The sequence below is a fragment of the Protopterus annectens genome, chromosome 2.part0 (genome assembly GCF_019279795.1).
Source record: "Protopterus annectens isolate FY-2018-M chromosome 2.part0, PAN1.0, whole genome shotgun sequence".
Classification (NCBI taxonomy): domain Eukaryota; kingdom Metazoa; phylum Chordata; order Ceratodontiformes; family Protopteridae; genus Protopterus; species Protopterus annectens.
Window position 1 is genome coordinate 1,310,139,194 of NC_056728.1, and position 15,159 is coordinate 1,310,154,352.

The window sequence follows — 15,159 nt, forward strand, 5'->3', positions numbered from 1 at the left end:
CCTCTGCATCAGAATCTTCACAAGGGGAGTATGAATGTTCCTGGTCATCAGAATGTTCTGAAATAATGGAAGCCTGGTCAGAGGAGGGGGATTCTTCCTCCAATCTGGTCCTTTTTTCTGGGGGGGGGGGTTGAGAACCCCTGATAAGAGACATTAAGTCTTCAGCCATTTTGAGTATCTGCTTTTTAGGCATGGGGCCTTGAGAAGGGCCCTGTGGGGTTTGTTATTTAGAATGCATGGCTGTCTTAGACTTAGTGAAAGCCTTGATGGAAAAAGAAGAGGTAGGCCTGAAGACACCTTGAGAGGAGGCAGACCTGTCTAAACTCTGAGTTTCATCGCCAAGAGTGGCTTCGGTATCTGTAGTCGGGGTGTGGGCCGAAGAGCCTGCGACCTCTGGTACAGAAGACACCGCCAATGAAGTGTCGGTAGTCATGGGCTGTGTAGGCGCCTCGCTGAGAACCGGACCACCTGTAATCGGCTTTGGCGTGGTGCCGGTAGAGGCCGCAGACCTCGTGTGTCGGTCCTTATCCGACGACATTATGTAGTTAAAATTTTTGCCAAAAAAGTGCTGGGCGAACTCCGCCCGATGCTTAATGGTGCGTTTGTTGAAAGTAGCACAAAAACGGCAGGCCGAGACGTCGTGGTCTGGGCCTAAGCAAGGAATGCAGGGGAAATGAAAATCCTTATGCGGTATTTGCTTCCCACATGAAATACAATTATTAACTGTCTGACATCGGTCTGAGGCAAGAAAAGTTTCCCCAATGGGGTGCTTAGCTTTCAAGAAGACTTCGGTTGCAGATATTCGTAATCTCAGGAGCTTCGGTCTGAGGCAAGAAAAGTTTCCCCAATGGGGTGCTTAGCTTTCAAGAAGACTTCGGTTGCAGATATTCGTAATCTCAGGAGCTGGCCGACCGGCACTTGCGAACTGCTTCTGCTTCGGGCACCGCACGGCAAGAAAGACTGAAGAAAATGGCGTTGGCTGGTTCTTTTATACCCGTGTCGCACTGACATCAGAGAAGAAGCGACAACAACAGACGCCGGACCTAGACTTTGGAATTCGGCCGACCGAGGACCCGCCTGACGGCAGGAAAACCCATCTGTTATGACTGCAGCTGTATGCACGATGAACATCTACAACCACCACTGCAAAAACCACACAGGAAGAGAGTAATACAACAGACTAAGCCAGAAGGGCAAACAAGCTACAAAAAACTACAAATTCACAAAAAATAGAGAATTTAACCTAAAGTATGGAAATTTTAAAGCACGTATCCCCCACTGGAGACTCGAGCTAGTTGAAATCACATCAGATGTTGAGCACAACAAATGAGATCTGAGGGGTTAGAGGGCAGCAAGGGATCATGGAAGTGGGAGGAGCTCAAGCCTAGAAGCTGTCTGAGAAATTGTCGGGTAGGATCTGATGCCAGTTCTTACGACCCTACAGTGAGGAACAGTGACATGAATAAAATCAGATCATCAGTGTATGTTGCTACGAGACTAGAGGTGGCCTCCCATAGGGGAGCAGGACTACAAAATAAAATGACCAGACAAAGCAGATTTGGTGCTGAGCAATCAAAAAAGTTAAAATTTATTGTTACAGTGACCCTCCTCAAAATAAGGAAATTATACCCAATGGCAGCTAAAGTCAAATCAAGTTCCTTGAATGTGAAACAGTAAACACTAAAACGGATGACTTTGTGCCACCTACATCTGCATAAAGCAGAAGACATCAATAGCTTACATTGGGGAGCATGGCAAGTTGTACTGTAATGCTCCCTAGAAAGTATCTTTGTGACCTACATACTTGATATCAAAGACCTAGTCCACACACACACACACACACACACACACACACACTAATTGAAAATGCCTATCGGAAACCAGAAAAGCCATCTGCTTGGGACCAGATCATACATATACCATGTTAAATATTAAAACTACAGAAATCATGCAAGTAAGGATTACATAAACTACTTTCCTACAAGACATGAAGTAAAATGAACACAAACTTCACCAACTTGGGTAAAATGAAAGTTAAAAAAATGCATGGGAAAAGTTGTGTACATTGCTCTCTCTCCTTCATAAAAGCACCATTTTTTGAATTTGTTACTCTGAAATATCAGACTGAAAATTAGAGATGGATGATCAGATTTAAGTGATGACTAGTTCAACAACGGAGTGCACCACAGTTCAAAAACTACAGTATAAACTTTCCATCAAGCAATTAGAAGTAAATGTACCTGCTCAACACAATGACTTAATGCCACACTCTTACTGGTTCTTATTAGGAAAAGCAAATCCAGTGGCACCACATTAGTCTGTGGTACAAAGAATTACTTTAAGACAATGGTTGAAGAGTTATTACAAATTCCCTCATTCCCTCTAGTACAGCTCTTTTTAAGTGCATACCTTTAAACTCCTGGTGGGTGTGGCTTGAGCCTTTAAAAATGAAGTTACCACCTTACAGCTCCAACAAATACTCATTGACAGAGGTCAAATATCAATGCAATTGTGTTTTGCAATCATTTATGCTTCAAGATAATATTCTGACACTTATATGCAGCATGGTTTTTGAATTATTAATGTTAATATAAACCAGCAATATTTGACACCTAGAGGCGCAGTAGGAGGCAAGTGCACCTGGAGGAGCACTCTGCTGTAATGTAATGGTTTGAAAGTTATTACAAATCAAAAGGACTAGCATAAAATTATAAATTTCTAAGAAAACAGAGCACAGCAGCAAATACCACAAACAGTTTTAACCATACAGAAAAAAAACAGCATTTACAGTAGAGAGTCAATTATCCAAATGATTATCCAAAATTGTCAATTATCCGGACCCAGTCTTCTAAAGTTTTTTGGTAGGAAAAATCAATGTTCTAAATGTCAATTTTATATGCATTAGCTTGTGAATGTTTTTGTTGTAGCCTACTTGTGTGTGAAAAATATTTTTCATTGTCCACTAGACTTGCCGAATGGCTGAAAAGTGCATTCCCGGAGTGTAGAAAAAAACGAGATTTTAGAAGTTTTTTATCCAGTTCAATGCATGCTCGATTATCTGAACTAACCTTGGTCCCACTTAGTTCAGAAAATAAACTCTCTACTGTATGTTCCACTCATCCATTAATACCAGTTTGTGGTACTCAGTAAAACAAATGGGAAAAAAACTGAGTATATTACAAAAACCAGAGTGAATATTTGGCTGCCAGTCCATTTTATTAATATTATCATTATTATTAAACACAAACCTTATAAGGACATCATTTTCTTAAGGATTGCTTAGACAAAGCCAGCTAAAGTAAGGCATGGTTACTTACATAAATGCGCGTTGTATCAAATGGACACTCATTGAGGATGGATGCTCTGGTTTCAGCAGGAAGTATTGTGGTGTTGCAGCCCCATACAAGGTTCTTGCCTCCATTAGAAATGGTGAGTGAGATGGCCAAAATCAATCCAAGTGAACACATGGTTGACACCAATGAATTTAATACAGAGAAACTCAACAAACACCAGTGCTAGGATAAAACGAAAAAAAAAAGAAAATACAACTTGTTTTGCAATGAACTCTATAAAGTTGTAAATAATCATTAGAAAGTGGAGTGTACAAGTGCTTAAGCAAACGTACAGTTCACATAGTTAAAAAAAATGGAACTACATTACTCATATGTAACTCTAGTATTTGTATAACATTCGTAACACACTGTTTAAAGTACCACCAACTAAACAAGTGCAACTGGCCAAGTACCTAGTCTTTCCAGTCAACTAAGCAACAAAAATCTTCAACTCAACACCACAGACTCAGATCTCTGAAATCCCATCTACACAATCAAATACAGTTTGCCAAGGAAGATCAGATAGGCTTGGAGAATGAAAATATTAACCTCTCAAAAACCTATAGGTGCATATAATTTATTTATTCCAATGTGAAAGCATGATTTACACACAAAAAAAAAAAACACAATACTCCAGGGAAAGTTGCAAGGTATGCAAGTCTACTTTGTGAACTAAAACTTGAGAAGTAAGGTACCAACTTCATGACAAACAATAGGCCAGACTTCAAAATTTATGCACAGAACAAGATGATGCCTTTGGGTCTTCCAAGATGGCCACTGACCAAGAAGTATGTTAACTGGAATTCTCCCACAAGAAAAAAGTACAGTTGTGTACACTTATAAATGAAGATGTTGGAGTGTATTCACTGTTGCAGTCATCACACTTGGGTTGATTCCCAAAGCTGAGGAAGGGTGGAGGCAGTTAAGACGTATTAAGGCTGGCTAGCAGGCCTTGTAAGACTGCTGTGGCAAATCCAGCTCTGGACTTAAAGATAGGCAAGTGGTAATGCTTGGTGAATGTGTGTACAGAACTCAAGGTTGCAGTTTCCAGGATATCCCTGGTAGGGACTCCACTGAGAAATGAGTTCTGACCCCCTGTGGGGTAGGTTTTCTATGGGGTTTGTAGCAGAAATGGATGCAGTGTGCTACCCATTTGGAAATGGTTTGCTTTGAAATCACCTTGCCCTCTGCCCCTGTAGGCTGGTCAGATTTCCTGAAAGGTTTAGCCCCGTTAAGGTAGAACTTGAGCTGTCTGTGCATGTCCAATGAATGCAGGATCCTTTCCCCTTTATTCTGAGGATTAGGGAAAAAGGTTGGTAAATGGATGGATTTAATGCCACACTGGATACCACCTTGGGCATAAATGATGGGTTAGTCCTGAGGGAAACCCTGTCAGCATGGAAAATAATGAAGGGTTCCACAGCCATTAGTACCTGTAACTCAGGCACTCTTCTTGCTGAAGGGATGGGCTAGCAGTAAGACTGTTTTCCAAGACAGGAATTTTAACTCTGCTGCAGCAGCAGGCTCAAAGGGGGGAAGCGTGAGTTTGTCTAGTACAAAGTTAAGGTCCCAGGCAGGGGTGGGAGCTCTCCTCGGGGGGCCTTAAATTGTTAGCTCCTCTCAGTAACTGTTTGATGAAAGGGTGAGGAAAGAGAGGTGGCTCAGTATTGTAATGAGCTGAAATGGCAGAGGCATGAATCTTAACTGATGACAAGGATAGGCCTCTGTGTAGCAGCTAAGCTAGGTAATCTAGGATTTGAGGTAAGGTGGGCACAGCTGTGTACTTTCCTTGAGACTGGCTCCAAGAACAATACCTTTTCTACTTTTCTGAATAGGATTTCCTAGTAAGTAGGCCTTCTGGCCTCAAGTATGACATCCAGCACCTGTTTGCAGAGGACTGCTGGTAGTGCATTCAGGGGATAAGTCAGGCTGAAAGGTTCATGGTTTGCAGCTGTGGATGCAAAATCTGTCCCTCCTGCTGGGACAGCAGGGGGGGGGGGGTCTGATGAAGGTGCCAGGGTGGCACTGCTTTCAGACTGCGTAGGAGTGGGTACTAGTGCTGGCGTAGCCAGTCTGGGGCAATAAGGATTGTCCTTGGTCTGTCCTGTTTGATCTCGAGTAATACTTGAGAGAGGAGGGGCAGAGAGGGGAAAAGACAAATTGAGAGGATTTCCCATGTAAAGGATAGGGCATCCACTTTCCACGCTTTGCTGTGAGGGTTTCTGGAGCAAAATTTGCTCAACTGATGGTTTTGGGAGGCAAAGAGGTCCACCTCTGGTGTCCCCCACCTGTGGATTAGAAATTTGAATGAGTTGGGTTCCAGTTTCCACTCGTATGGGTCCAGTAGATTTTTGTTCAAGTTTGTCTGCCAATGAATTTTGCTTGCCTGGCAGGAACCGAGTTTGCAGGTGCACTTGGTTGCTCAAGGCTGTGTTCCACAGGGCCATGGCTAACCTGCAGACTGGGTAGGAATGGGTTCCCCCCTGCTCGTTTATGTACCAAATAACTATGGTGTTGTCTGTCTTTATCAGGAGTTGTCCTGGAATAAAGTATTTGAAGGTTGTCTGAGCATTCTGTACAGCTAACATTTCTTTTTTGATTGATATGCAGGGAGATTTGTCCTAGGCTCCATTTGTCTTGAATGCATTTGCCCACCATGTGAGCCCCGCATGCATAGTCTGATGTGTGTGTTGTCCGGATCTGGGTGGCGAGAGTTTGAGTGAAAGAAGTCCCTTGTTGCGGTTGTATGCCTCTGCCCACCAAAGGAACTCTGTCCTTAGGCAAGGAATGATGGGAATCACTGTTTCCATGTCCTTAGAATGTTGACACCAGAGACTTAAGCACCATTGAAGTCTCCTCATATGCAGTCTTGCATACAGAATTAGTAGAATACATGAGGCCATGAACCCTAGGGCTTGCAGTATTTTTCTTGCAGACAGCTGGGTTTTGGTGGTCATTAGTTTGAAGTAGTTTGTCAAATAAGCCTGCTTTTCTGGAGTGAGGAATTCCATCTGGGAAGTTGTGTTCAAGGTTGCTCCCAGGAATACAATCGTTTGGCTGGGAACCAGTTGTGATTTCTTTTCATTGATGGTGTACCCCAGACAAGTTAGGAATCTCTCTACAAATTCCAAGTGCTGAAGTAGCAATTCCTGACTGTCTGCCTGAATCAGGAAATAGTCCAAGTAAGGGTAAATTTGAATATTTATCTGCCTGCAGTATGCAATGACAAGAGCCAGGCACTTTGTGAACACCCTGGGCACAGTAGATGAGCCAAAGGGAAGTGCAGAGAACTGATAATGCATACAGCCTGCCCTCAAACGTAGATATTTCCTGCAAGATTCCCTTATGGGGATGTGCAGATAAGCTTCTTTTAAGTCTAGAGCGACTAGCCAGGCACCCTTGGCTAGCATAGTAAGAACCTGTTGCAGTGTAAGCATTTAGAATTTTGGGACCACCAGGAAGGTGTTGAGAATTGACAGATCCAGGATAGGGCACCAAGAGCTCTCCTTTCTGGGTACCAGGAGCAGTCTGGAGTAGAAACCCTGTCCCCCCTTTGCTCTGTTGGAACAGGCTGAATAGCCCGGATACTGAAAAGAGAAAGTACTTGCTTTTGAGCCTCTGCCCACTGGTTTGGAGAAAGGTCAGGCATCTTGCTTGGGGTTGGCAATGAGTGGAAGTAGAATCTGTATCCTTGGGATATCAAAGTTTAGGACTCATCAGACTTGGGTAATGGATATCCAGTTTTTTGCATGTAGGGCGAGTTTTCCTCCTAGGGGTGCAAGTACTTGGGCATGGCTAGGAAGGAGGATAGACAAGTCATTGTGAACTTTTTCCATAAGGGGGTGGCTTACCACTCCCAGTTTTTGAGATGGGAGCACTCCCTCATTTAGATCTCTGCATAACCTGAGAATGTAGTCTTGGTGGTCTGTTGCCCCTTGGTTTGGACTGAGAAGACCTGAGAGGGACTGGAAAAGACCAGTTTTTAGAAGGGCAATGCCTACTGAATCTAGGTGGCTGCACCTGTAAGAAATCTTTAACAGTTTGCATAGATTTAACTTTTTCCTCCATCTTTTTAAGAACTACTACTGCTTTTGTGCCAAACAAACGTTACTGGTTTAATGGAGCATCTAGTAATTTTGCTTTGACATGGTTTGGCAAGATTTGTTCCTTCAGCCAAGCATGCCTTCTCAGTACAGACCCAGTGACAGCAGCCCTGCAAGATGCTTCTAAGGCATCAAAGCTACACTGCAAAGTAAGTTTACTAACTTGGTTTGCAAAATGCATTAACTCTTGTAAATCTTTATTTTCTGCACAATCTGGAAGCAACAACATTTTTTGTTTAATTAGTCCCATAATATGCTGCTCGTACTTCAACATGTGAAACTGCAATTCAAAGCCCTGATGGCAAGAGTTGCAGAGTTATATACCTTCTTAACCCCATCGTCTAAAGCTCTAGAATCCCTGTCCGAAGGGGTATGGTTTTTAGCTGTAGTAGCCTTAATGCCTTTAGGTCCTTTGGAAATTGTCTCTGGATCTGCAGTGGGATTCTTAAAGGGAAATTTGTGAGAGTCAGGTACTCTGTAGTACCCATCAGGCTTTCTAAGAGCTGGTGGTAAAGTATCAGGAGTAAGACTGGATTCCGTGAAGACATCTACAATATCCAGGACAGGGGGTATAGCTAGAGGACTGTGCTGAGGCAAGTCTAAAAATTCTCTGAGTCTCTTTTTGGACTGAGGGTAGTCCTGGCATCCTGGAAATGTTCTCTTAAGGTATGCAAGGTTTCACCAAAAGAAAAAAATCCTCTGGAGGGGAGGCAGAGGGAATGGAATCCTCTGCATCTGAATCCTCATAGGTAGATAAGGGTAAGTCCTGGTAATCAGAGTCATCGGACTATGTCTGTAGAATCAGAAGGAAAATAAATTCTTGGTCTTTCAGAGGGGGAAGGCTGGCTTTCCCTAAATAAGGTTACAAGGTCTTCAGCCATTCTAAGCATTTGATTCTGTGGCATGGGAGCTTCAGCATGCGCTTTTAGTAGTCAGTTTTCTAGGTGTAGTGCGAACTCTGGGACTAAAATTCTGTAGTTTTAGTCAGAAAAAAAGTTGTTGGTTTAATACGAACACAGGAAGGTCAGAAAACACCCTCAGAAGATAGTGCCTGCGCAGCGGCTCCTAACCCATCCACGGTAGAGACATCCGCAGGTTCCACAGTCATAGAAGCATCTTGTGGCATACCGGACCCCAGATGGGTCTCAGCAGGGCCTGCGTATCTGTAGAAGCGGGTATTAGGGGCTGCGAAGGCGCCTCACTTAGTGCCGGCCTATGCGGTCTGTCTCTGCCTTTATCCTTACTTTTTTTTGGAAGATCGGTAGTCGGATGGCTTATCGAAGCCATTTTGGAATACGGAGAACGAGAGCAAAAGAATTTAAATGACAAAGATAGCCAAACGACGAATACTTTGGGTGTTAAAACAAGGCACAAAACAGACAGCGAGGAACGTCGTGGTCTGAGCCTAAACAGGTGACGCAGTAAGAATGAAAATCTCTGAGGTATTTGCTTTCCACAGGCAAGACAATTGTTAACTTTTTCTGCCATCGGTTAGAGCAAAAAAAAAAAAAAAAGAGAGATCCCCAATGGGGTACTTAGCTTTAGAAGACTTCAGGTTTGAAACTCAAACGAAAACTTCAGGAAGCGGCCAACCGGCACTTGCAAACTGTTTCTGCTTCGAGCTCCCATGCGACAAGAAAAGCTGATGTAATGGCGTCGACTGCATGTTTTATACTCCTGACGGCCTGACATCATGTAAGAGGTGACAGAATCCAACACAGAAATCCCAAGATTCTGGTATTTGGGCCGACTGAGGGCTACCTGCAGGCAGATAACCCAAAGTGCGATGACTCCAACAGTGAAACACGAAGAACATCCAATAACTGTACAAAAACCTATAAAAAGTCAATTTGGCTTAAATTCAGATATTTCCCAAGAAGTACTCTGCCTGGATGTCATCTAAGGAAAAAACAGAAAAATAAAGAAAGGTAAAGGGTGTACTGGACAAAGATTACAGAGACTCGGTATAAAGCAGACCAGGTTATGGGGCAGATGCAAGGCATGACTCCAAACAAATTCAAATACAAAATGTCTTAATACACTAAGAGGTCTTTAAAAGAAGTGGGACACTAAACAAATGAGTAGAGGATACACTCTAATCACGCTGATGTACTGGTTAAGCTAGAGAAGTCAGAAATGAAAAGGAGGAACTGAAGGATAATTAGGCATCTCAAGGGGAAAATTGTTCCAAAAATGATTTAAAAGATTGATTAAATCTGAGATCCACAGCCAACTCTCAGGAGCAGGAAGGAATGGACTGCACAACCTCTGTATTTAAAAAAGAAATAAATAAAATAAAAATATTAGCACATGGAAGGGTGTTCCACAACAACACATACTAAAAAGACATGGGACACTACGTTTATATCCCAAGTATTCTTTTAAGAAAGCAAACAAGACCAACAGCTATGAAAATACAAACATACCATCAGAAGACGTTAACAAAAATGTGGCAGAGAGGGTACAGTGTTGAATGATTAAAACATTTATCTGGTATCAATTTTCTACAAAAACTATCACATGAATAGATTAAATGTGCAAGTGTTGATTAGCCAAAGTGAGATTTACTCCACTGAATCCTGTAGTATTCAGAGTTTTTTTCCACCTGTGGGCTGGCTCAAGTACATTTATGGAGCTTGAGCAAGTAAAGGAAGGAATTAAGCAAATTAACCAGTAATAAATTGAAAAACATGGAGTTGGGGGTCCAGCAGCAAAGCCATTAGCAAACTGATAGCTTGAGTGTGAAAACAGTATGCCACCAAACCCATTTTTTTCCAAAAGATGACAATGGAAAAATAAACAGTAGCACAACAGATGGCAAAGAGAATCTACAGAGAACTGAGAACAAGAGATAGAGAACTTATTTTCTGGGTTTGTAATGAGTTGGTGGACTTCAATTTTCTGCAGACTACTCATCAGAAATACTGGGTTAGCAAATTGGTATGACAAAGGAAACTATTTTTTAAGCAATGATACAGAATCGAAATTGCCTAGATATAGTAAGGCCTTCCTGAGTCTAATTATTGTGGTTGTCAAAAAAGCCATTACTAGAAAATGGAAATCAAAGTCTAAACCAACTGTACTGGAAGCAGTTAAAATAGTAAGAGATAAATCAACTGGAAATGGGGGTAAACTGCAACACTATTATGGTAGGGGTGGTAAGAGACTTGTGTAGCTTAGGTAGACCATATAAAATAGGTATCTTTGGACACTGTATAGTAAAAGTGTAATTCAACAGAAATATTAATTTGTAATTATAGGTTCATACTAGGTTCATAGGTTCATACTAGGCTATCTGCCCAAGGGCATTTATAAGCCTAGCCAGAGTTTTGTGGCTTTCGCCACCCCTTTAGTTTGGAGGATACTATGCCCATTATTTTACTGTGCCTCTCAAGCAGTGACACTGAGATAATCCCTGGGGTATATCTGCGATCTCCCATCCATTGGTCAAGATTTCTCTTGAACAAAGCCAGCGAGGTGCTCTGCCTCACATGTACCGGGATTTTGTTCCACAGCATAGGGAGTCTCTGGGTGATGAATCTGTCCCTCCAGCACGTCCTATTAATAACCGTGTCAAGGTTTAAGTCTCCGCCTTGTAGTTCTGAGGGATCTAGATTTTTTGAGGTGAAGCATGTTCATCAATTCTGGGTTGGACATGGCCTTGTATGTCAGGCACAGGTCACCTCTGAGCAGACGGTGGCGACTGAGTAGAGCTGAAGTTCCTTCAGTCGGGCAGCATAGGACATATTTTTGAGACCCTTTATCCTTTTGGTGAGGAACTTTTGGGGCCTTTCCAGTTGCTGCAGGTGTCGTGTCAGATACATTCCGAATAGGGCATTGTACTCAATCATTGGCCTGATGAGTGATGAGTACAGGGGGACGATGACTTCCCTTGATCTAGATGCGAATCCCTTCATGAACAGGTGGGCAATGTAGAAGGTCTTCCTAACTACTTTGGCAACGTGAGTATCAAATGAAAGGTTACTGTCAACCTGGGTACCCAGATCCCTGATAACCTCTTCTGTGCTTAGTGGGTTGCCGCCTATATGGTAGCTAGGGGTAACCTTGTTTTTCCCCGAAGGGTATGACTATGCATTTTTTGGCGTTTAACTTTAGGCCATAGTTCTGGCACCAGTTTTCCATTTCTATAAGACCCTTCTGAAGGATATCTGTGTCAGATGTGTTCTCAACTATGGCGCCCAGTTTGCAGTCATCTGCAAATGTTGTCAGCCAAAATCCTCCTGTGTTTGCTTGTACTTCTGAAAAGTAGATGCCGAACAGGAGAGGGCCCAGGACTGAGCACTGTGGGACACCACTTGTGACAGGCTTTAAGTCAGCAACTCTGACCCTGTGGGTTGTGTCACTTAGCCAATTTGCAACCCATCTTGTGACGTATGGGTTTACATTTAAGCTGATGAGTTTTTCAATGATACCCGAGTGGGGTATGGTGTCGAAGGCCTTTGCCAGGTCGAGGTAGGCTGTGTGGACTGCCTTTCCCTCATCAATGGCCTTGGTGACTGTTTCGAAAAAGTCCACCAGGTTTAAAAGGCATGATCTGCCCTTGACAAAGCCAAACTGGGTCGGATCCAAAGTCTGCAAGTCTCCTATGTCTTTATTTATGAGTTCCATTATGATCCTCTCCATAGCTTTGCAGATCAAGCTTGTCAAGCTGATGGGACGGTAATTTCCCGGGTCGGTGGAGGCACCTCCTTTGTGAAGTGGGACCACAGTTGCCGTACGCCACTCCTTAGGCACGTATCCTGAGGTGAGGCTAAGATTAAACAGCTGCCCTAACTGCGGGTTTAATTCCTCATTGAGTTTGTGGAGTACACATCCGGGGACACCATCTGGTCCCATGGATGCTGTGTTTTTTGCCTTGGAGAGAGCAGTTCTCACCTGAGCGTTTGAGATGTTTGGGGGGCTATAATTCTCTGGTATAGATATCTCACCTTTTGGGGGGGAGGGGGGGAGAAGTTTGCACTGAACCTGTCAGCCATATTAACTCTGCTGATACATTGTACTACCTCACTATATGTAATTTGTTTGAAAACAGATGAGTCAGACAAAAGTTCATACATAGAGCTATTATTGTCAGTAACATTCACTAAAACAATCCCCCCTCCCTTGTCGGCTTCTTTTATAATAATGTCATTATTCTTTTCTAGTCTCTCTAATGCTGCTAATTCAGCCACAGACTAATTATAAAATATTTTACATTTATCTTCAGCATAGAAATTATACAGTTCACAAATATTTTGAAAAGCTGTAGCAGGATTGCTAAATGGAATAAATGTGCTGCTTTTCTTACATTTTTGTAATACTTGTGTAGGAGAGTCTTCATACAGTAATTTTAAATTAAGACTTCTTGTGAAAAGCTTCAGGTCTGTTATTGCATCAAAGACTGTCTTTCTGGGCAGGTATAAATGTCATGCCTTTACTTAGCAATGTGGTATCTGCATCAGTTAATTCAATGTTAGATAGATTAAATACAGGGCAGTTAGAGTTTATTACCTCAGTACTCTGCTCCGAGTTTGTGGGCCTGTACTCGCTTCTCTTGTTCTTTTCCGGGAGAGGGACCGCATTTTGGTTACATTTAGATTCCAATTGGGTATTACTTCTGGTAGTTTTAATTGGATGGCAGTGGAGGCTCGCCGAAAATCCTGCATTTGATTCGATGGCCCAGCTATAACATTCGATTCAGTAGTATTTTGATGTACTGACTCATTTTTGTTATTAGTATTTTGTCCAAATGACCATATTATCTGATTCACTACTATTTATAGTTATGGAATCAAGTGCAGTACTGTCACAGTAGTTGGAACAGAAAAATGATCCAGTTCGTACATAGAGCCTTGTGGTGTACGAACTGCAGACTCTTTTTGTAGTATTTTTAGGCCAGGAAAAAATATTACCAGAATGAAAGTCATTGATATCTCCAGTTAATTTATTCTTTTTCTGTTCAAGTTTTTTATCCAAAGTGGTCAGTCTCTAACATGTTATTATAAGTTGTGATATTAGCATTAAAAGAAGGCAAAGCACAGAGAAACTTTCAATTTCATCTTGTATACTTTTCTCAATAGAGGCAAAAAAAAAAAAAAGATTCATTAGGGTCATATAATCTAACCCTAATTTAATATTTAGTGCTTGCCAACTTTTCAAAAGCTCAGGATATTTATTGCTGTAAGACGGCATTTTCAACACACGGAGTCTACGAGGAACCAAACCCAAGTACAAGTAAGCAGAGAAACAAATTTGCTGCCATTGTAGCTTTTTAAAAGCTTGCACTTTGTATTCTAGATTCTTAATTTGTTGTAAGCACATATCTCCATTGCTATAAAAACGCAAAGACTCACCATTCGGTGTAGTTGTCATGCCTTGCAGGAGTGTATTAGCTGTTTCGGCTAAAATGTCACTTAATAGCAGTCCATTACTAACATTAGAGATTCTTCCAATGGTTAGCAGAGACATTTCTAAAGAACGTTTACAGGCTTTGTTAAAACAGCAAAAGTCCAAATCAAGAAAAACAGAAGCCTGTAATGCACTTGCTGTTCACAATGAAATCCAAAGCAAACAAACGAAAAATGGCCAAGTTACGTTCAAAAGATTTAATATAAAACACAATAAAATGCACCGTTCAAAAACACAACTTTCGGATTACTCCTTCCAGATAGCAGAACAATTAATTTAATGCAATTGTCTTAATTAATATGATTGTTCTGCTATCCGGTTGGCTGCTTTGTTCATTATGTATTCATCAATTTTAATTCAATAGCAACATGTTTAACTGATTTTTCATCACACTGAGGAAGGAGTAGACATACTATAAGCTATGCAATATAGCAGGATTTTCTTACAATAGACTTATGTTGGTCATAAAATACGTCACTGTCCACACAAGTCCCCAAATCCCAAGCAACTGGTTCAACTCTTACAGGCATACTGTCAATGTAGTAGCTCCCTGGGGTAGAGGGCTTCCTAAATGATACAATAAGGCAATTCTGGCATTTAGTTTCAGTCCATGACTTTGGCACCAATTATTTGAGGCAAACCTTCCTACAAGATGGTCAAGTCACTGTGGGATTCAATGACTGTTCCTAGTCTGCAGTCATCTGCAAACTTAGTCAGCCAGAACCCCTTTGGTTGGCTTTTACTTCTTAAAACTAGATGACAAACAGGAGAGGTCCCATCACAAAACCATTGGGGACTCCACTGGTGACTGGCTTCTTTGTGGATGTAACTTCACCAATTTTGATTATCTGCATCCTCGTTGTGAACCAGAAGGCAATCCAGCTGGGGATATAGTGGTTTATTCCCCATTTATTTAGCTTTTCTATGTCCGATTGGGGAATGGTGTCAAAAGCTTTGGCCTGGTCGAGGTATGCAGTGTGTACTGTTTTGCCTTCATCCATTCCTTTGGTGACCTTTTCAAAAAAATCCATCAGGTTGAGGAACCATGACTTGCCTTGACTAAGCCTAACTGAGGAGCGTCCAGTGTTGGGTGGTTCCCTATATTTCGACTGATGAACTCCACAAGTCTTTCCATGGCTTTGCATATGAGGCTGGTCAGGCTTATGGGTCTGTGAGAGGTCTGCCCTCATGCAAAGGAATGACTGTAGCTGTTCTCCATTCACTTGCTATAAAACCTGCACAAAGACCGAGACCACACAGTGTTAGGGGCATGGCTAAACTATGCTTCATGCTATTTAAGATGCATCTATAATAAT

At 42.0% G+C, this 15,159-nt stretch overlaps 1 protein-coding gene across 1 annotated transcript in view; it reads right to left on the reverse strand.

Moving 5' to 3' along the window:
* KRTCAP3 (keratinocyte associated protein 3) overlaps window positions 1-15,159 on the reverse strand; it is a 371,008-nt gene that overhangs the window by 132,842 nt on the left and 223,007 nt on the right. Inside the window, exon 4 of the mRNA XM_044060398.1 lies at window positions 3,318-3,515. Within this exon, the coding sequence (XP_043916333.1) occupies window positions 3,318-3,515 (198 nt within the window). The remainder of the gene's footprint in view (window positions 1-3,317; window positions 3,516-15,159) is intronic.